The sequence below is a fragment of the Phacochoerus africanus genome, chromosome 4 (genome assembly GCF_016906955.1).
Source record: "Phacochoerus africanus isolate WHEZ1 chromosome 4, ROS_Pafr_v1, whole genome shotgun sequence".
NCBI classification, from domain to species: Eukaryota; Metazoa; Chordata; class Mammalia; order Artiodactyla; family Suidae; genus Phacochoerus; species Phacochoerus africanus.
This window is the reverse complement of record NC_062547.1, coordinates 86,885,921-86,906,671: the sequence shown is the minus strand read 5'-3', so window position 1 is coordinate 86,906,671 and position 20,751 is coordinate 86,885,921. Positions and strand designations below refer to the sequence as shown.

The 20,751-nt window shown below is 45.7% G+C and overlaps 1 protein-coding gene across 1 annotated transcript in view; it reads left to right on the top strand.

Moving 5' to 3' along the window:
• AP3B1 (adaptor related protein complex 3 subunit beta 1) overlaps positions 1-2,594 on the top strand; it is a 256,686-nt gene extending 254,092 nt beyond the window's left edge. Inside the window, exon 27 of the mRNA XM_047778162.1 lies at positions 1,867-2,594. Within this exon, the coding sequence (XP_047634118.1) occupies positions 1,867-2,020 (154 nt within the window). The 3' untranslated portion in view covers positions 2,021-2,594. The remainder of the gene's footprint in view (positions 1-1,866) is intronic.
• The last annotated feature ends 18,157 nt before the right edge of the window (positions 2,595-20,751 follow it).

The following is a 20,751-nucleotide window of genomic DNA, read 5'->3' as shown; positions in this document are numbered from 1 at the left end:
ACCTCTTTAAAAGCATTGGTATTATTTCTCTTCCTAAACCGGTTACTAACAGGAGCTTCTCTCAGTAGAAAAACTCCTCTGTCGGATTTCTTACAAGTCTTCAGCGTGTTTGGAGAGAGTACACAAATAAGTGGCTAGGGAGGTTTCTAACATACTTCATATACCACCCATTAGCTAACATTTTAAAACACGACTTAAAAGTGTGGATAATATTTTCACTTTGTTAAAGGTAGCGTTTATGTTTTGCCTTCGATGCATTATTCTAATTATCATCGGAAAACCGATTTTCATGATTCTAGTTAGGCCAAAAATGGCTTGTTAGGTTCCCCTCCTCCCCGGAAAAAAAAGGAAGAAAGCGAGAAAAAAGAATCTTAATATGTTATGAGATCTCGATGTCATTTTTTAAAGAAAAACTCAAAAAAGAAATTACTTTTCATTTAAAGAGAATCTGCTTCCTGCTTAAGTGGCTAATATTTTAATTAAGTTGGGAGTGAAGTTTTTCTGAGTGTCTCCTGATAAACTCCCTCTTTTATGTTGATGGTAATTAAACAGATCCCCAAGGACGTCGCGGGCTCTGTGCAAGGCCCGTGCTAATTGTCAGACATGAGACACTGACCAGTTGGTTTGCTCTTGAATAGTGCGCAGCGTGCTGTCAGCGCAGCAGTCTTATTTCTACGTATTGTGAGCCGTTGTCAGGGCTAACTGGGTGCCATTGTGGCTGAAGATGTTGCGCAAATTGAGGCAGATGGCCCAGATTCAGACACGTGTCACACAGAAAGGGAAAAGGGGATTGGCCCTGCAAAGCGGGGTCACAGCAGGTCACGGACCTGCTCTACACTTGTTAGTGTTTTCAAAAGCTCATGTGCAGCAACTTTGTTTTTCTCCAGTCATCCCTGCAATCAGAACCCCTCCTCCCTCCCCCTACCTCCCACCCCCCACACACACACACACCCAGAAATGTGTGGAACACGCTCCATGTGGGCAATGGAGGCCTAGGAGGGAACCGTCTTCCTTCACCTCTCTGGGCCTCCGCTGTGCAGGCAGAATGAATTAGCAGGATTGACAGAAGTTCATTGTGCCTGCAACGGCTTTTCAGTCAATTGCAATGCTTAAAAGGCTAGTTTTGCTTTTAATTCCATGTAATTAGTAGGTTCTTCATGTCTTGGAATTTAGTAATGGAGCCTTGGACCTCAAGTTTCCTCTATTATGTTCTCAAGCAGAAAGAAGATCTAATGTTCTGGACATTAAAAAAAAAAAAAAAACGCAAACAGAGGGAGCGTGGTGTCGCACTCAGCTGTCTCTGGTTTTTGGTAGATGTCGTCAACATTAGAGGTGGAAGTGGAATGTTTTAACGTGTGAATTCATTGAAACTTATTAAGAGTTCCATAATGCACGTAAAATTATCTAAGTTCTTGCATAATCATTTTCATATATGAGGAATTAAAATGTCAAGCTCTTTGAGAAAGGTACCCTTTCTTAACCTGTTTTCAAGATAAAAATAGAGGGGTTTACTTTAAATGGCCCTATGAATGGTGAAATGTTAAATAGCGAAGGAAGGAATGATTCCCAAATATACAGTGATGGAGAATTAGTCACATGCATCTATTGTTCAAACTAATAAGTCAAATAGAACTCCTTTGTTTTCTGATCTCTCCTGAAGATGCACTAGCATTTACCTGCTTGTGGTAAGCATGGTGCTGGGCAGTTTATTGATTTTTCAGAAGAATGCTTGGCTTTGGGTTTTGGGCAGTAGGGAACCTGTCATAAATTATTGAGCAAAGAGGAGTTATTTTAAACCCATTTGAATGTATGCCGTCTCCTTTCCCCCCCTCATGATAAAAGGTCTCTCTCTTTTTTTCTTTCCAGGTTTGCAGCTAAAACTGTGCACAGTGGGTCATTGATGCTAGTCACCGTGGAACTGAAGGAAGGGTCTACAGCACAGCTTATCATAAACACTGAGAAAACCGTGATTGGTTCTGTTCTGCTGCGGGAGCTGAAGCCTGTCCTGTCCCAGGGGTAACCTGCCTACATCTGGGCTTCAGAATCTGGCACACAGCGAAAGTGCCTGGCATCCACTACTGCTGCCTTTCATTTATAATAATAGCCCTTCCATCTGGCAGTGGGGGGAAGAATACACTCTTGACATTCTTGCCTCCTGCTTTAGAATGCTAGTGTGTATCTATCATGTATGCAACACTTTCCCCCTTCTCGCTTTGCTAACCAAAGAACATATATTTTACTGTCAGTTATCTCAACTCTTAAATCCATGTGGCATTTTCTCTGTCCTGCTACTTCTTCTGGCCTTCTCAGCTTTCCTTCTCATTTTCAACAATGATGGACATGGCTTGGATATTTAAAGTTCACTGGAAATCATCTCTCCTCCCACTGTAAGCAAAAATCAGCCTAGAAATCATCTAAATGGCCTCTCAACTTGGTATGTGAAAATGGGAAAGCATGCTTTTTAGACTTCAATTCACAAACAACAATTTGTCTGCAATATTTTGTTCTGCGAATTTCCTGGGGTTGTAATTGCTTATGGACAACTGTCATCATGAAATTATCCCTAAATAATAAATAAACTAGCATATAAATAACATTTGTCTTTGCATTTTTAATGAGAAGTTGTTCATAGTCCTGAAGTCCACATGCTGAGGTTTCTTTAAATATTTTAAGTGTTATATTGTACAGAGAAACAATTGGGTTTAGTTAGTGAAAGAAAAAAACACTTTCAAACCAGGTAGAGTTTCTACTTTGATTATAGTTAACTCCAAGAAAAATGTCGATATGTTTAATAACAAAAATAACAATAAAAATCTTCTTGTCTCTTAACAATTTTGATCTATTAATAGAGATCTGATTACAAGGCCTATAACAGTTACTCAAGACATTTTTTGGGAGTTCCCATCATGACGCCGTGGAAATGAATCTGACTAGGAACCATGAGGTTGCGGGCTTGATCCCTGGCCTCACTCAGTGGGTTAAGGATCCGGCGTTGTCCTGAGCTGTGGTGTAGGTTGCAGACATGGCTCAGATCCCACGTTGCTGTGGCTCTGGCGTAGCCTGGAGACCTCCATATGCGGAGGGTGCGGACGTAAAAAGACAAAAGACAAAAAAAAAATTCTTTGAATCGCATTGTTCCTTTATAAATCTTGATGCCCAGCTTTGATGGACTGACAGGCCTTTGGAAACTATATAAACTAAATGATAGAAATGCTAACAGCTAGTTATATGATCAATTTCTTAGCACTTTTCCCTAGGGTATTTCTATTACTGCTAACTCGGGCAATTTTCTGTTTTTATTAGGATTGTTCTCTAGTGAAAACTTCTTTCCTAATACTTTTAAAACCTTGTATGTACCTTTCCGAGACAATGTAATAATAGGCTTTAAGACAGTTCCTTTTGTATAGAACCACATAATGATTTTTAAAAAGTAAAAAGAGTACATTGCTTGAAATGTCGTAGTACATAAATAAAGGGGAAAGAAAAACCAAAAGAAATGCTCTTAAAACATACAGGCCATGAAAAAAAGTATTTAAGTGTTTGAGGTCGTGAGTGGAGTGGAGTGCCAACAAGATGGTTAGATTTTCCTACTCCTGCAATAGAGCAGTTAAGCTGGGTGAGGTGCTGCTGTGTGTGGCTTCTGCCTCACTCTGGAGACGACGATGGTTCCCCTAGAAGCACCTCTGTCATTGCAGCCTTTTGGCATTAACCCTACTTCTTGGGGCTTTATGACTTTGGATTTTTGAAACATTGTAAAGAATTTGACAAGCTAAATACCCATTTTCTGAAAAGTACTTACTGTCAGCAAAGCAGAGGGGGACATGCACACTGTGATATAGAGAGATTTTTATTTTCCTTAAATTAAGACAATCATCTTTGAAAACAGGTCATGCATTTGTCTGGTTTTTATTTTTTTTATTTACTTTTTTTTTTTAATTTGCTTTTTAGGGCCGCATTTATGGCATGTGGAGGTTCCCAGCCTGGGGTTGAATTGGAGCTGTAGCTGCGGACCTACACCACAGCCACAGCAACGCAGGATCTGAGCCACGTCTGCGACCTACATCACAGCTCATGGCAATGCCAGATCCTTAACCCACTGAGCGAGGCCAGGGGTCGAACCTGAATCCTCATGGATACTGGTCAGGTTCGTTACTGCTGAGCTATGCCGGGAACTCCTGGTTTTTAAAACTAAGGAAATTTCAATAGAATTTTACTTTTGAGTAAGATAATATTTTCGACTGCTGGCTTTCAGATTTAAAATCTATGTTAATATGTTGTAGTGTGCTAACAGTTGAAACCACTTGAACATCAATAGCTTATTAGCATTAAAATATTTTTTCATATAAGTGAAATTAGAAAAATGACCACAGGCCCAAGTTGAAGGTGTGTGGGGGGTTTATGTTGTTGGTTTGTACCTTTCTTTGGTGCAGTGATTCATAGTTCTTTGCCTCATATTTCCTTTAACTTTATCATAATCCATGATTATCTTTAAATTGTTCCATTGAGTCGAGTTAGTCAATGTTGAATTCTTAATTCCAGCTATATTTTTTCATTTTAATGTCCACTTAATGGGACATTTTATGAACACCAATCTTGAAGAATGGCTCTCATATTTCAGACGGAGCCTCATTTTTGGTATCACAATACATGTACTTTATTTATTCCAAGAAAAGGAGAATATTTTTTATTCTGAAGAGACTGTCACAATGAGTTTATCATGTTAAAATCCTGGATATGAACCCTTCCCAATAACTATTTGCAAACATTTAAACAACTTTATAGTAGTTTATGAAAAGTTTGCCCTTGTAACCTATATTTCTTTTTTTTTTTTTTTTGCTACTTCTTTGGGCCGATCCCGCGGCATATGGAGGTTCCCAGGCTAGGGGTCGAATCAGAGCTGTAGCCACTGGCCTACGCCAGAGCCACAGCAACGCATGATCTGAGCCGCATCTGCAACCTACACCACAGCTCACGGCAACGCCGGATCCTTAACCCACTGAGCGAGGGCAGGGACCGAACCCGCAACCTCATGGTTCCTAATCGGATTCGTTAACCACTGCGCCACGAAGGGAACTCTGTGTAACCTATATTTCTGCAGTTAAGAATTTAAATGTTAAATCTAGAGACTACAGGAATCCGAAATAACAAATAACATAAAAGGTTTTAAAAAAATAGTTGGACCAGCTAAAAGAAAACCTGAGGTCTCTCACCCTTTTTTTCTCTCCGTAATTCCTCTGACCTTATAGGGAACTTCGTTGAAAGGGAGAAAAGTTCATCTTTACAATATTGGAGAAGGGAGAGAAAAGCACCCAATGTTACGGCACAAAATTAACAGAGCTTTACGATTTCCTTTGTTTAAAGACCCCATCCACGGTGGGGCACGAAGAACTGCAGAAACCCTTGTCAAGAGTGTGGGAAAATAGAAGATATGCCCTATTTATGTGTGTTCCCCAAGAAACCTACAGTCCAGCTGGCAATAAATGAAGAAAGGGCTGTGGTTTGCAAACGAATCCCACTCACTTACTAATACAGGCCCCCTTCCTCTGGATCCCCACTCCTGCCAGGCCCAGTCAGCCCCAGAGGCCTGCAGAGACCCCCCCTCCCCCTTCCCCCTCCTCTCGCTCCTCCTCTCCCTCCCTCCCCCCCTCCCCTCCCCTTCCTCCCCCCCCTCCCCTCCCCTCCCTCCCCCCCTCCCCTCCCCTTCCTCCCCCCCTCCCTCCCCTTCCTCCCCCCCTCCCCTCCCCTCCCTCCCTTCCCCCCTCCCTTCCCCCCTCCCCTCCTCTCCTTGTTCCTCCTTCAATTGAAGGTTAGTTAATTGGAAAACAATTACTTTCTGACTATATACTGCTTTTTAGTTGTTGTTAATCCTCTCTCACCACCAGACCCCCTTCCAACTTGTCTGGTTACCTCAGGAAATGTTTTCATGATCACTTTCAAGAGTTTAGAGCCATAAAAAAATTCTTGATATTGTCATAGTCTTAGATGAATGGAAATGGTGTTTAATGGAAAAATATAACCTTTGATGAACCAGAAGTTCTTTTCTGAATCTTCACAGACTCCACCTCCTTTCTTTATGTGGCTTCCCAACAAATTGCATTCAGTACTATTAAATGAAAGCTCTACTCTCTTCCTAGTTTGGTAACATTACTCCTTTCTTTTTTTGCTCCACCACTTTTCAACTGTTATGAGGAAGCAGAATTTTAAAATCTGACCTGATAAGTTAACCACTTTATGTCATTGTTTTTTGTAAACAATGTGTAACACGTTTAAAATCTGAAAGGTGTTAGATTCCACATGATCACGTGACCGGCAAACTTAGAACACAGCCGAAATGGTTTCTGGGAGAGACTGTGAAGCCGCTGCATGATTGTCAGATTGCACTGGTATTGGGTTTAGAGGAAGAAGTGATCGCTGGGCTAGAGGGATCTGAAAAGGTTAGACTCTTAAACGTGGGGTGGCATTTAGAAAAGTGTTTTCAGGAGTTAAGAGAAGGGAGACGCTATTGTTCTGAACTGAGGCTGTATCCTAGAATGTTTTTTAATACCTTTGTCCAGAAAGCAGCACTGCCCACACACCACAAAGTGTGTGTGTGTATCCCCTTCCTTGTCTTGCCCTCATTTCCTCTCTCTCACCTCACAGTCTGTCTCTCCTGAAGCCGGGCCCCCAAGCCTCCACCTCCATGGCCTGCAGTAGTTGAGAGAAGCAGCAGAAGGCTGAGAACAGAAGCAAGGATGAAGCTGTGCCGCGCTTGTAAACTGCGCGGAGTCGGAAAGCAAGGTAGGAACCCTTGACCTGGAGAGCAGCAGAAACGGGCTTTGTTGGTTTTAGCCTCCTGCTTAGAGGCCAGCTTTAGACATCTTTCCTGGGGGATTATTTCCTGGGCCATTGCAGATTCTATACTGAGTCTTTTCAGACTTAACAGTAGCTAAACAGTATGAAGTTCCATTGGTGTCAGTTTCCTAGTTAAGTATCAGTTGAACTGATGCTAAGATTTCCAATCTCCCCTCATGTTTGCCTTTCTCAGGAACCAGTTTTATGTACACAGTCACTCGTACATGTAATTCCCAGCTGGTTTATTAAATATGGACACGGACAGTCTCAAACCCTCAAAACTCAAATGGGACTTATTACAGTGGACTCAAACCTGCCTTTAATGACATTCTGCGGCACTGGTTTCTGACCTACAACCTAAACAGCCAGAGCTACAAAAGATCAGGCTTAAATGTAGAAGAATCTGAGATCTAGAGATGTTTAGAAAACCTAGCTAGTAGATAATTCTGCCTGTGGGCTAGTGGGCGCGCTCCTGTCAGACTTGAAGACTGCACATGCTCCCCAGGTGCTTAGACCCGGTAAGCCTCACTTTGCCCACCCACCCTTTTCATTAACTTGGGGTAGGGGCGAGGAGGGTATGCTGAGGGGGGAGATCAGAACCAACCTTTCTGTTTAAGCAATGGGATATGGATGCGGATTCCTTTTTTTTTTTTTTTTTTTTGTCTTTTTTGGGTCACACCTATGGCATATGGAAAGTTCCCAGGCTAGAGGTCCAGTCAAAGCTATAGCCGCCAGCTTATGCCACAGCCACAGCAACTCGAGATATGAGTCCAAGAGGTGTCTGTAACCTACATCACAGCTCACGGCAACGCCAGATCCTTAACCCACTGAGCGAGGCCAGGGATCGAACCCACATCTTCATGGATGCTAGTTGGGTTCGTTAACTGCTGAGCTACAACGGGAGCTCCTGAATTCGGATTCTTGTTTCAGGGCAGGTTCAAGCATCTCTGGATAACAGTGAGGAATTGTTAAGACCACAGCTGCCCAAAAGAAAAAGTGTAAATTCTGCCTTTGCGAAGTAGCTAGGGAAGGTTGTATGAAGGTGGCCTCCTCAGCCTACAGTTAAACCCCTCTTTCCTAGTGAGTTCACCGTGATGGACTTCTCCTCTTTGGTAACAAACCGAGGAGTGACAACATAGGCTAAGGTGTGAACTCAAACATGCTGCCAGGGGAAGGATGATGCCTAAGGTTGGGGGGCCAGGCCAAGCATCCTCCCAACAGAAGGTTTGCTTTTTGAGCCTCACAAAAAACAAAGCCACCTTGTGAGGCTTGTGCAGATGCAACCCTACAGTTGCCATGGCCAAGGGCACTCTCTCCTGGATCCCAGAGCCTCCATTCTGCTCGAGCCTCATAAGAACCGTGGGGCCTAAAGAAAAATATTTTGTAAACAAAGTTATGGGCAGCTCCGTTTTCTTAATTGAAAGTAATTATGATTTCTGTGCTGTGGTGTAATTACCTAAAAAAAATGTTATTTGATGATTAGGATTCTGGAGTGAATTGTGTTCTTTGGGCGCTCGTACCGTTCCTCCATCAGGGACTTGGTTTCAGCGGTGTGCAGCTGCTGGAGTTGATTTACAGTGCTGCGGCTGTGGCTGGTCATAAATAAATCCTCTTATATAGTTGTTATGAACACCTGTTAGATCATCTGTCAGCAAAGCGCTGTTCACATTTATCATGGTACGGTAGTTATTTTACCTCAATCCATTTCCAACCGGCTCAGCCTCCATTGCTGGATTACTATTACCACACCATAATCGCTCGTTCCCACTCCATGTTACAACTTGCAGATAAAAGATTTCACTACTTGGCCAAATTTCATAAATAAAGGAGCAGTTCAGTGCAGTAAAAGTTTATTTTTGTCATCATTTGTCACCCCATTATTCTATAAATCAAACGGAATAGCGCTATTGCCAGCTCAGGCGTTGCTGTCAGCCTTAGGCATGGAAATGGTCCGTTTCTTCCTTTTAGATGAGATGACATGTCTTTCAGACTTAACTGGCTTATGGCTTTGTTTCACCCATTTTATTTTATTACCCCTCCAGAAAAATCCCAGGGGAACAGAAAGCCTTAAGGAGTGAAATGGAAACAGAAAACACAGCCTAGCCCACGGCGGAGCTCATCCAGGCGCTGGGAACCTGACCACCGCCCCCACTCCCACACCGAGTCCTTGGCCAGGGACGCTTTTCATAAACTTCTAAGGGATTATAGTTTCTATTTTGGAAAGGCTATTACAATGTGGAGTTACAGATATTGAAATATCTGATGTGTGTCTCCGGAGACCCTCTCGATGTGACAGGCTTTATGCAAGAAAAGGCAAACCGGTTCCTTTTCTGAGATGCGTTTGAATGGCTCTGAAGCTTTGAAAGGAAAGAGTCCCCCCCTGCCCCCCCAGGGAGTGTCTTCCCCCTGAGGGCTTGTCGGCAGGGGAGCTTTGGAGGAGGTCAAGATTTATGAGCAAGTTGTGAACTCTGTCTCGGGCATCAGTCAGAGGAAGGCAATGTCCCTTGGTTAAGAGGAAGAGGACAGAAAAAGCTGAAGGGTTGGGGTACTTACTAGAAAAGGGTTTATAGTTGATATTATCCTTCCGAGTTGGTTCTAATTCAAGTTACATTCTTCATAGTCATTATGTAGCTCATAAATTCAATAAAGTGTTTTACTGTTACTATAAAAATGACAGGAGGGGGGTTTTATGTTGTAAGTTTCGTTAGTTGCTCTTCCTGTTTTATGTTGAAGTTCTCAGGCCATTATGTCATTAAACTCCTTGGAGTCTGAAGGGCTCAGGCCCTTCCATGTCTTGCCTGGCACACGCTTGGCCCTGGCAGCCCCGCTGGGGACAGGCCACCGGCTGCTTAGAGCCAGCTGGCTGTGGTGCCAAGAAGGGCTGGGCTCTTTGTCTCTGCAATTCACCAGAAGCTGCTTCAGTCTATGAAGATGCGTGGTGAGGAGGTCTGGGCTTGGGGGGCCCACTTTAGGCAGACTGCTCAAGGGGTCCTGAAAATTCTCACGATCAGAGTCCTTCTTCTCAGGAGGAGGAGGAGGACTTGCTGGATGGAGTGTCAGTAGCTCCAGGCTCTGTGGACCCAGAAACCGTTCTCTGCCTCAACAGTGGTCTTGGCATGGGACTCTTTGCTAACTTGTTAACCTTCCCATGGCTCTAGGTGCTTGATAAAGTTCCAAGCAGATTGAGAGTTGAAAACTCACAGGGGCTTTTTGAAAGGAAACCCCACTCTTGGGGGCTGTTTTCTTTGGTTCTGGAAGAAGCAAAGGACATTTCTGCCCTAAGAAATGTTGCTTTCTCCAGATGTTTGTTTTGAATGGAATATCCACATGGAAACAGCGACTACTAATTCTCTGGCCGGAGTGCATCAGGGCCTTAATCTAAAGCCTCCCATCCATCCAGCTGTCTGGCATTTGCTATTATAGGGCACCAACAGAGAAATGAGGCTGTGGCTTTATCACTGCACCCTGGGTGACAACTTGATTTTCTGCTTTCACCGCAGGCAGCAGCAGCCCAACATGATGGGGCTGTTAATTTGTGCATTTCATGGTGTCTGTCAGGGGGGCCAGGAGAGGAGGGTTTCAGGGGGAAGGGAATGGAGCATGTCCCAGCCGCGGAAGCACCTGTCTGCATTGACGGCACAGAGCACTTCTTATTAGCGTGCAGGTCTCTAAATGCAGCCTGGGGATGACAGCCTGGCATCCCAGCACCCACACACTGTGACAGGCGCCGGCAGCCGGTCCCATTGTTTGCCCTTGATGAGCATGTCATTAATGGAAATGGAAGAAAGTGAGGGCCACATCAGTATTCAAATAGCCTCTATTCTCTCTGCCATTCACCCGGCTGGCTCAGCCTGCTGCAGATTTCCTTCTGCAAGCTCCTCTCTGACTCTTTTAAAAAACAGATTTATTCCCATCGCATACAAATCCTTTCCAGGTTGTTCCAGGTTTCATCCAGTCCTGGGCTGGTGCCCTCTTCTTGAGGCTGGATTTAGCCGCATCAAAGGAGCTGGGGGTTCTTGGGTGCTGCAGAGGTCAATTAGCAAGTGCGTGCTGTTTGCAGCCCAGCAAAGGCACGTTGTTACATTTTCTTTTGCCTCCTGAATCCTGCATCTCCTCTGGGGGAACAGTGGCTGCTCTGTCCACCGCTCTCAAAAATATCTGATAGAGTTCCTAGCACTGAAGTGGAGAATCTGACTTCTCCAAGAGTGGCTGCCATGGAAAGCAACGTTCCTCTTTCTCAAGCTTGGTAAATGAAAGAGAAGTTAAGGAAAGTGCCCCGTCGTCACTGGTTGGCGAGAACTGTGTGCCGCACAGCACATGGTTATTTACAGCCAAGTGGAGAGTGACTGGATCCTAAATACATGTTTCCATCCCTCAGACCCTGTGTTGGTCTGTTTGCTTAATAATGTAATTAGTGCTCAGAGGGAGGATATTGACGCTGCTGCCAGCAGCCATTGCTCTTCCGTGCGTTTCTAACCCGCTCCTGCTGCCCACTTGGCTTTTGCATTACCCAGTTGTGCATACACCCACCCTTACACACACACACACACACACACACACCTCCCACACACCCGAGAGCCCCTCTCTTAATAGGAGCCCAAATTTATCCCCCACCCCCGCCTACACTCTCTAGTCAGATGTTTGCAGGATTCCCATTGTCTACATTCAGATGGAACGCTCCTGGTGGAGGCAGCGATGAAAGACCACTTGTAATTTCTCTCTGACCTTTTAGTAAGGAAAGGTCAGAAGAACTTGCTTGCTGTGCTCTTTTCTAGCAGTGTCCCTTATCTGGTATTAATCTGTCAGTGACTCAGGGCCTTAAGACACTGCCCATCTTTTTTTTTTCTTTTGTTTTGTTTTTTTTTAGGGCCACACCTGTGGCCCCCAGGCTAGGAGTTAAATCACAGCTACCGCTGCAGGCCTATACCACAGCCACAATAACACAGGATCCCAGCTGTGTCTGCAAGCTACACCATAGCTCACAGCAACACTGGGTCCTTAACCCACTGAATGAGGCCAGGGATCAAACCTGCATTCTCAAGGATCCTAGTCAGGCTCATTAACCACTAAGCCATGATGGGAACTCCCACCACCCATCTTCTATACTGGCCTGGTTGGAGGCTGAAAATGGTGCCAAGGCCACTATGGGATGCCTGAAAGTGGGACCCAAGGCCAGTTCCTCAGCAATGCAGTGTTTTCTTACCCCATCCGGAGATGAACAGGGTGATTCTTACTTTTCTTTTTTCCCTAAAGCAAAAACTCTTTGAGGAGCCACGTCTTCCCATTCCTAGTAGAGGCGCCATGCTGTGGTGTGGCTCGGAGTGGACATCCATGGGTTTGTTTCCATCCGTGGTCTCATGGCCCCTGTCTGGACGTGGGGGAATCTGAGAAGAGACTTTCTCAGGTGTTTATCTGACAACCTACAAAGCCCCCCAACCCTTCTCCAGTAGAAGCCCAGAGGGGTGATAATGGTTTAAAAAGCCAGGTCATAAATTGGGCTTTCTCTACTCACTTGCTTGGTAGCTGAGGGACTCCACAGAGGGCAATTTAATAGGAACAGAAACAGGCTGAGGAAAAAAAAAAATCCCAATGCTTTAGCCTTTGTGTCAGAGTGATGGGAAATAATTTTCACATTTGATTAATTATTAAGAGATCTGTTTAATAAAATATAGAGAGAGCATTTTGTCTCTCCACAATCGTTAGTATGACCCCAGACCCCTATTTTGGAGGTGAACAAAAAGCTATTGAGGTATAACAATAAATTTTGTCCCCAAGGGTTTTTGCAGAAGTGGCCACAGGGCCATCCTGACAGATTTAAGGCAGAAATCCCACAGCTGACACTGAAATGTGTCAAATCCAGTGGCTTCTGTTGGCAGGTCGCACCCGCCATCCTCACCCAGACATGTGAATAAAGCAAAGTCACTGACCTAGAAAGAAACTGCATCAGTAGGGACTGTTCCTCTTTGCTTTATATATATTTTTTAATTATCTCTAAAACATAGGTTCACGTGTTTAGTACTCCTGATAGCTACTTATTTCAAATGCAGCAAGTCATCAAGGAATTCTGTTCTTTTATGATAAAGTATTTTCCAACCTCACAATGTCTCTGCCCATGACTCTCTTTATTTTACTGGCATGTAAACAGAAATATCTAGGTCTTATGAGGAACTATCCTATAAGAAGGAATTAGGCTTCTTTTTTTGCTCCAGAAGAAAAATGTAATATGATTTGTAAGATTTGTTTGAGAGTCTATTTTATTCCATCTTGGGCATTCAAACGAATTTAAGGTAGCCTCATTTCATGACATGAATGTACACAATCATTAAAAAGCACTTGAAAAAAACATTTCAAAAATTGGATTTTTTTTTTTTTTAATGCACCTCGATTTGTCAATTATTTCTTATGCTCTGCAGACATGGCAGCAAGACATAACCAGATCAGGCCTGGAGATGTTCGGGCTGAGGTTGCGGGTCTTCCCTCCACACAGGCATCTACTCCTGCATTTGCAAGGTGAGCGTCTTTTCATTCAGGTGGATGTTCCTGTGGTAAAGGCAGCGGTGAAAGACCACCTCTGAAAGACCACCTCTGAGTCCCTGCTGACCTTTCGGTGAGAAAGGACAAGTCCTCCCTGGTGGGGTCCCTGGGGCAGCCTGGAATTTGCAGGCTGCCTCCGATGGGCCAACTGGATTTGCCAGCATCCACCTCCTGAAAGGGCCTCCAAAGCCTGCAGCTGCACTTCTAAACCTTCCATGATTGCCCACCTACTCTGAAGATCGATCCATCAAACATTCTGGAAGGAATTCCAGAGCTCGTTGTCTGCAAATATTTTCACTCTCCCAGTAGCAAGTGGCCAGTCTGGAGAATGGAAAGCATAGCATCAAAAATATGTTGCAGGGATGGGGAGAGGTGGGGTTGGGGAGCAGATTAGTCTCTCAGTTACTAGTCTCCCTGCCCTTGACCTCAGATGCTGGTGGAGTGCAGTGTGATATGGGGAGGTTATGTGGCCCCAGCCTCGGACACGGTCCCTTATGGCCATGTAGTGACCTACACAAAGCACAGATGTCATGGTCTCCTTGGACCCCCAGAAAGCCCAAAGATTTACAGAAAGATCCAGAAGTGAACCAGGAGAACATATTAAAAACCTGTATTCATCTTCATTATTGACCTTATGTTTCTTCCATTTTCCGTATTTATTTTATATTACACTGAATATATTGGAGCAGGACAGCAATATATATCCATGTAGAGTAATATAATTAGGGTTCCATGTATAAATGAGCAATGCATTGTAAGCAGTAATACATGGGTGTAACGTACATATGTGTATCTAATATACAGTCAGCAACACATGAAGACACTCTGCAAATAAAGGTACACATGGGGACCAGCTCCGTCTAAACCTCCCGGAGCCCATGGGAGCCTCGCGCCGCGTTCTGCGTGCCTGGTTCTCTCCACGACTGTGGTGTGGGAAGAGGGGGCAGTGAGACCTCTCAAGGCCCTGGCAAGTTATTTCTACTTCCCAGATGCTAAGGACACTCACCTTGGCCTCTGCCAGCCCTCACCCTTTTTCCCTCAGGGCCAATGAGAGAAGCGGGGTCAGTATGCAGCCACCTTAACGGAGGTGCAACGAGGAGGAGGAGGGCTCTTCCCCTCCCCCACCCAGAGGCTCCCTACGCAGGGACCCATTGCGGCCCCCTTCGGAGAAGTGGGGAGGCAGGGCCTCTGTCGGATGGAGGGAGGAGGGGCCCGTGGCGAGGGGGGGATGGCATCTGGATCCATCTCATTAGGAGTGAGGAATGACTCACGATTCACAAAAGGTCATTGCCTACCGAGGTAGATAAATTACCTATAAGCCTTCAGCCGAGTTGGAGGACCTATTTGGTGGGGAAGTTTTCATTAAATCAAAGATTTTATGGCTTCTATTTGGTTGCATAGGAAAAGGGAAATAATTAGTAATTGACGAAGTAAGTGCAGGGCATAAAAAAGTGTAATGTTATTCTAATAGGCCTTGTCTTGGTCTTTAACTTTTCACTTGCAAGCAGCATTATTTTTTAACTCAGATGTATAAAAATCATCCACAATGAGAGAGTGGAACCAATTGCAGTTAAACAATTGAGGGGAGCACTAACCAATAATAGGATAGGCTTTAAAATGCCATAAATATTGTTCCTTTTTATTGTGTTTGATTTTTGATGATTCCCATAACCCATTGGTTAAAATTAAATAGGCATGTTCTTAGGTATTACTCAAATACATTTTAGTGCTAAACTATATAAAGCAGAATATATATATCATATATATATTTGCCCCCAAATTGCCTATTAGATGAGTTTCTCAGAGGGGCCCCTATTTTTCTCCCGACGTTTCCATCTTGGGAGACACCCCCCAGGTTATAACAATAGTAACATTGAAATTAAAATTTCTCTAAGGGTGAATTTAATCTAACCTATGGGGGCGGTAGCATCGTGGCTTATAAATTAGGCAGATGTTCATGGAATAACAAACATTGGAGCCTTTCTGCGGGTGAAATATTTACCCCTCGTGTTTACGGGGCCAAGGGGATTCTTTTTCATAGGATTCCTGTCTTTTTACCCCCAATTAAATCCGCTTTGGAGAGGGTTCGTGCTCCTATGAGGTCTACACAGTATCAGAAGTAAAGGATAAACAAAGATAAGTGCACAAAGTAGGAAAGGAAAACAGTAGAGGCACACTGATGAGACCTATTTTTATCAATGATATCTGCCACAAATAGGGGACCTCCTATGCTTGGCCTTGGGCTAATCATTTCTTAAGCTGTATTTTTTTCCTTTTATCCTCTCAACAGCTGGGTTTGCGAGAAGCTGTCTTCATCCACATTTCACAGATGAGGGAATGGTCCTCAGAACAGCTTGTCCCTCTCTCCGACCTCCAGCCAGAGAAAGGAAGCCTGGGCTGGACCTGCCTGGTCCCTGAGCTGGTGTCAGAAAATCCTCTGCAACATGACAGGAGAAGGGAGACTATAAGCCACTGCTATCCCGGGCCCAGCACGGTGCCTGGAGCTCCTTCATCGTTAAGTAATTGGCATTATGTAAAAAGATCCAAGTAGGGACAGGGAAAGGAGCAGGGGCATATAAGAAAAAGAAAAATGCAAATGTTCAGAGTTCCCTGGTGGCCTGGCAGGTTAAAGACCTGCCATTGTCACGGCTGTGGCTCGGGTTGTTGCTGTGGCAAGGGTTAAGTCCCTGGCCTGGGAACTTCTGCTTGCCTTGAGTGTGGCCAAAAAAAAAAAAAAAAAAAAAAAAGCCCTGCAAAGGTTTTCATACATGTACATGATGGATGGCACATGTGACATGGCTCTGGTTTATTGGTTTTTCCAAGAGTCTCCCTTTCCCTGGTTTCCTCAGTTCTTTAATAGTATTTAAAATATCAAATAATGGAGTTCCTGTCATGGCTCAGTGGAAATGAACTAGTATCCCTGAGGACAGAGGTTCGATCCCTGGCCTTGCTCAGTGGGTTAAGGAGCCAGCGTTGCTGTGAGCTGTGGATTAGGTCACATATACACGACTTGATCTAGCATTGCTGTGGCTGTGGCTGGTGGCTACAGCTCCGATTTGACTCCTAGCCTGGAAACCTCATATGCTGCAGGTGCGGCCCTAAAAAAGCCAATAATAATAGTAATAATGAAGACATTCTTTTTTTTCTTGGCTGACCCACAGCATATGGAATTCCCAGGCCAGGGATCAGATCCAAGCCACATTTTTGACCTGTGTCGCAGCTACAGTAATGCCGGATCCTTTAACCCACTGTGCCAGCCTGGGGATCAAACCTGCATCCTTGGGATTTCCCGTTGTGGTGCAGTGGAAACAAATCCAACTAGTATCCGTGAGGAGGCAGAGTCGATCCCTGGCCTCACTCAGCGCATCAGGGATCTCGTGTTGCTGTGAGTTGTGGTGTAGGTGGAAGATGCTGCTCAGATCCAGCATTGCTGTGGCAGTGTCTGTGGCTGTGTCGGATTCCACCCCCTCGCCTGGGAACTTTCATATGCTGCAGGTGTGTCCTTGGCACTGCAGAGATGCCACTGATCCTATTGACATCCTTAACCGTTTCTCTAGGGAGACTATTCCACTCACAAATGGGTCTCACCAACTTTTTTTTTCTACATTTCTTCCCACTGTGAGCCTCAAAAATGAACACATGGGGAAGCACCTGTGTTTGCTCGTGACCCTTGGAGATGTCAGATGGATGCCAGTGATGGTAGTGGAAGGCGTGTCATTTACTTGGTTTACCACCCAGTGAGTGACGTCAGGCAGGCCACCAGCCACCCAGAGCCTCAGTTTCCTCGTGTGCCCTCACTCTCTTCAGAGACACCAAGTGCCTGTCCCCTTAGCGTTCCTCTTCCTCTGGCTGGACTTCACTTCATTTAGCACCACACTGAACATAGCCATAGGCGCATCACCCAGCCTCTGGACAGGGGCCATCCCAGGCAGAGAAATGCCCTGGATAAGTTCTTCCCATCATATTTAAATCCCATGCAGTACTTGAGATGCCTGTGGTCACATTCAGAAATAACATGACTTCTTTTCCCCTTGGCTTCAGGGAGGTATGAATGTATGAAGGATGTATGTCTGTCCTCTGTGACCCCAGGGGACCTTGGCCAGATCCATCAAGGTCCATCAAGGTAGGGTGGAGTTTCCCGAAGCACCAAAGAAACTGGAATCCTAGAAGGCCTTTAACAGAAATGTAATGACTCTTGGGAAATCTTAGCTTAACTATGCTGCCCCAGGAAAATTAACATTGCATTAACCTACCTCTCCTCTTATACTCTCTTTTGAAAAGGTAGTAGATAGCTCATTTTTAAATGTTACAAACATCCTATTTGTACTTAGTTTTTATGCCACCAACAGGGCCCTCGGTATTGAGTTGAATAGGGCTCCAAGAGAAAATACAATTAATGAATAGTCACAAGGTTGCTAATCTGATCAATGCTGGGTGATAGGACATTTAATCTGATTGTCTGTGACCACAACGGCACAGAGCTTGTGGCAGTGAAGAGGACCACATTGGCTGGCGGAGGATCTGTAGCCTGTTAATTACTTGGGGTGAGGGGGGCTGTGAAGTAAATAGATGTGAGGAGGAGACGGGGAAGAAAGCAGCCAGCTGGAGGGATCTAACTCGGGGAGGTTATCCCACAGAAACTGTGGCATCCTCTGTGCCAGAAACCCTGTATACAGATGCAGATTCAAGAAGAAAATGAAAACCAAACTCATCCTTAGAAAATCCTGCATCTCACTCTAGGTGGGTGCATGGAGCACAGAAAGGAAGCCATGGACAGTCACACCATGAAAGACCAGGTATGGCCTCAAAAGAGGGGCTCCTTCTCCCTGTCGGAGGTGCTGCTTTGGCTGAGAGGGTGGTCCACCAGGTTGGCTATATCCATGGTGACTGTCAGTACACATCTCCACCCAAAGATGTAGAGACTCTTCTGCTTACTGGGGATTAAAGCACACCAAATGCCTCAACACTGCCCAGACCAGCCTTGCAATTCGGGGTGAGAGGCGGGAGGTGGGCAATGCAGAGGGAGAGGCCAAGGAATCTGCCTTGGTGTCTTTTTTTTTTGGCCTTTTGCATTTTAGGGCCGCACCTGCAGCATGTGGAGGTTCTCAGGCTAGGGGTCAAATCGGAGCTGCAGCTGCCCGCCTACACCACAGCTCACAGCAACACTGGATCCTTAATCCACCAACCAAGGCCAGGGATCACACCCACATCCTTATGGATGTCTAGTCAGGTTCATTAACCACTGAGCCATGACGGGAACTCCTGCCAAGGTGTCTTTGACCACGGCCCCCAGAGGCTGGACTGCCCTGCCCTTACCTTCTCAGACCCAGAGGATGCTCTCCTGTCCTTTGCAAGGGTCAGTGGGTCTAGCCCTTTGGGTAGAGGCCAGCAGATGGCTCAGTGTCCTCACTAAACCCTGCAGAACAGGGATTCCCAGCATCCCCTCCTCCCATTCTTCCACCACTTCTCTCATTCTTGTGACGGGTGCCAAACACCTTGTGCAGACAGGAGTGTTCCAGCCCTGATGTGCCATGATGAGGGTGCAAGGCCCCTGACCTCAAGGGCTCAGAGCTCGGTGGGGAGATGACACAGCAATGGGCACTTATCTGGGTACATCCCAGAAGGTGGTTGGCCCCGTGTGTTGACTTTTTGAAGTCTTCACCACCAAGGCCTTGCGTGACAGGGCCCCACGTGGCCTCTTCCAAAGGTGTTCCAGGGCCTCTGGGAAGCCCAGCTCTCATGGTTGACTCTGCCCTTGGACCTTGGCACATCATATACTTGAACCCTTTATAGCGCCTCGGCTACATCTTGATCAATGTTGCAGCAAAGTGCACAAACCATCATGCCAATAACTGACAGATCGATGGAAGCCTGCGTTCCAGGCTGACTCAGGTCAGTGGGAAACCCCAGAAGGGGTTTGCTCAGAGCCTGTTTGGGGCTCCAGGCTCCATCCTCTCCCTCCAAGGCTCACAAGTGCTTCTGTACTGGCTACCGAGGCCTTACCCTCCATTGAAACTGGCCGGTGCCAGACACAAGGGAAGTGGCGGGGGCTTCCGGGAAGGCCCAGGACAATGGCCTTAAAGAGAAGGCGCTCTCCTCTCAGCCACCCAGTGACTGCTTTGTTGGTTCCTCCCTCTGCTGGGATGTCCTATTCTTAGCTAATGAACAGCTTAAGTGTGCGGATGAGGAGAAAAGCAGGGAACACCAGCCCTAATCGCAAAACAATATGAGCAATACACCAGGCTGCCTGAGTGGAGAGACCAGCTCCCCCGAAAGGGTCCTTTCAAAAGCCTAGTTTTGTTCTGAACTTGCTTGTCTGTCTTTTTTTTAAATTCCTTTTAAAACCATTACAGTCCAGTATTTATTAAAATATTGAGGCCAGGGGAAGTACTTCTATAAGCCATTCAAGCCCCAAAGCCTCCAAGAGGAAAGATGGGACACTGAGGGTCTAATTGATTTTCTTCTAGAATAAAATTAAAAGCAAAGGCAGAGAGTAGCAAAGAGCTCTCACCTTTATTACACGCCTTGGAGCTTCGGAAACAGAGGGCGAGGCTTCCGGGTTTGGTTTAGGCAGCGGGAGGAGGGTTATTAGGAGAAAAAGAAAACCAATTAGGTTGAGAAAGGAGCTGGATGGTGAGCGGCCTCCACCAGGAGGCCTGAGGCGGGGGACAACCTGTTTTCCTTCTGAAAAGTGTGTCCCCTCTTCGAAGGCGGGTCCCCGCCTCCCGGCCCTCCTCGGAGCCCAGGTGCTTCCCTTTGTAGAAGGTAAACAACTTCCAGGCCTCTCCCGGCCATCACTGTGACATGAGAAGCCATTTCTTCCTTGTTAACTGGAGGCAGGACGCCCCGTGGCAGTGGCTTCCCAGGGCCCGCGTGCTGCTAATGGAATTTTTAACTCAGCCTAACTGCACACGAAGGTAATCAGCGCTGGGCCTGCTCTGCATCCTAAGTCCCCATCAGGCTGACAGGAGGGCAGAATTAGATGCTTCAATAACACTTCTCTCCAGGGTACCATTTCCGCCCGGGGGGGAGCAAGGACCCTGGCTGGGGCTCCCCTTCCTCCCTGAGACACTCCCATCCTGAAGCAGGTACCCTGACCTAGAGCATCTGCATTCTGGTTTCCAGAACGTCACTAACCCATGTCTCCCCCAAGGAGGCGAGGCTGTGGAGGTCCGGGGTGTTAACACAAGGCTCTGCCCCTGTAAGACCTTCTTCTAACAAAGATGGACTTCTAGCAGAAAGCAATTTGTACACTCCAGTTTTCAGTATTCACCCCAACGCTCACGTCCCAGCATGTTTTTAATTGATTATTTTATTTTGTTTTTGTTTTTAGGGCTGTACCTGCGGCATATGGAGGTTCCCAGGCTAGGGGTCGAATGGGAGCTA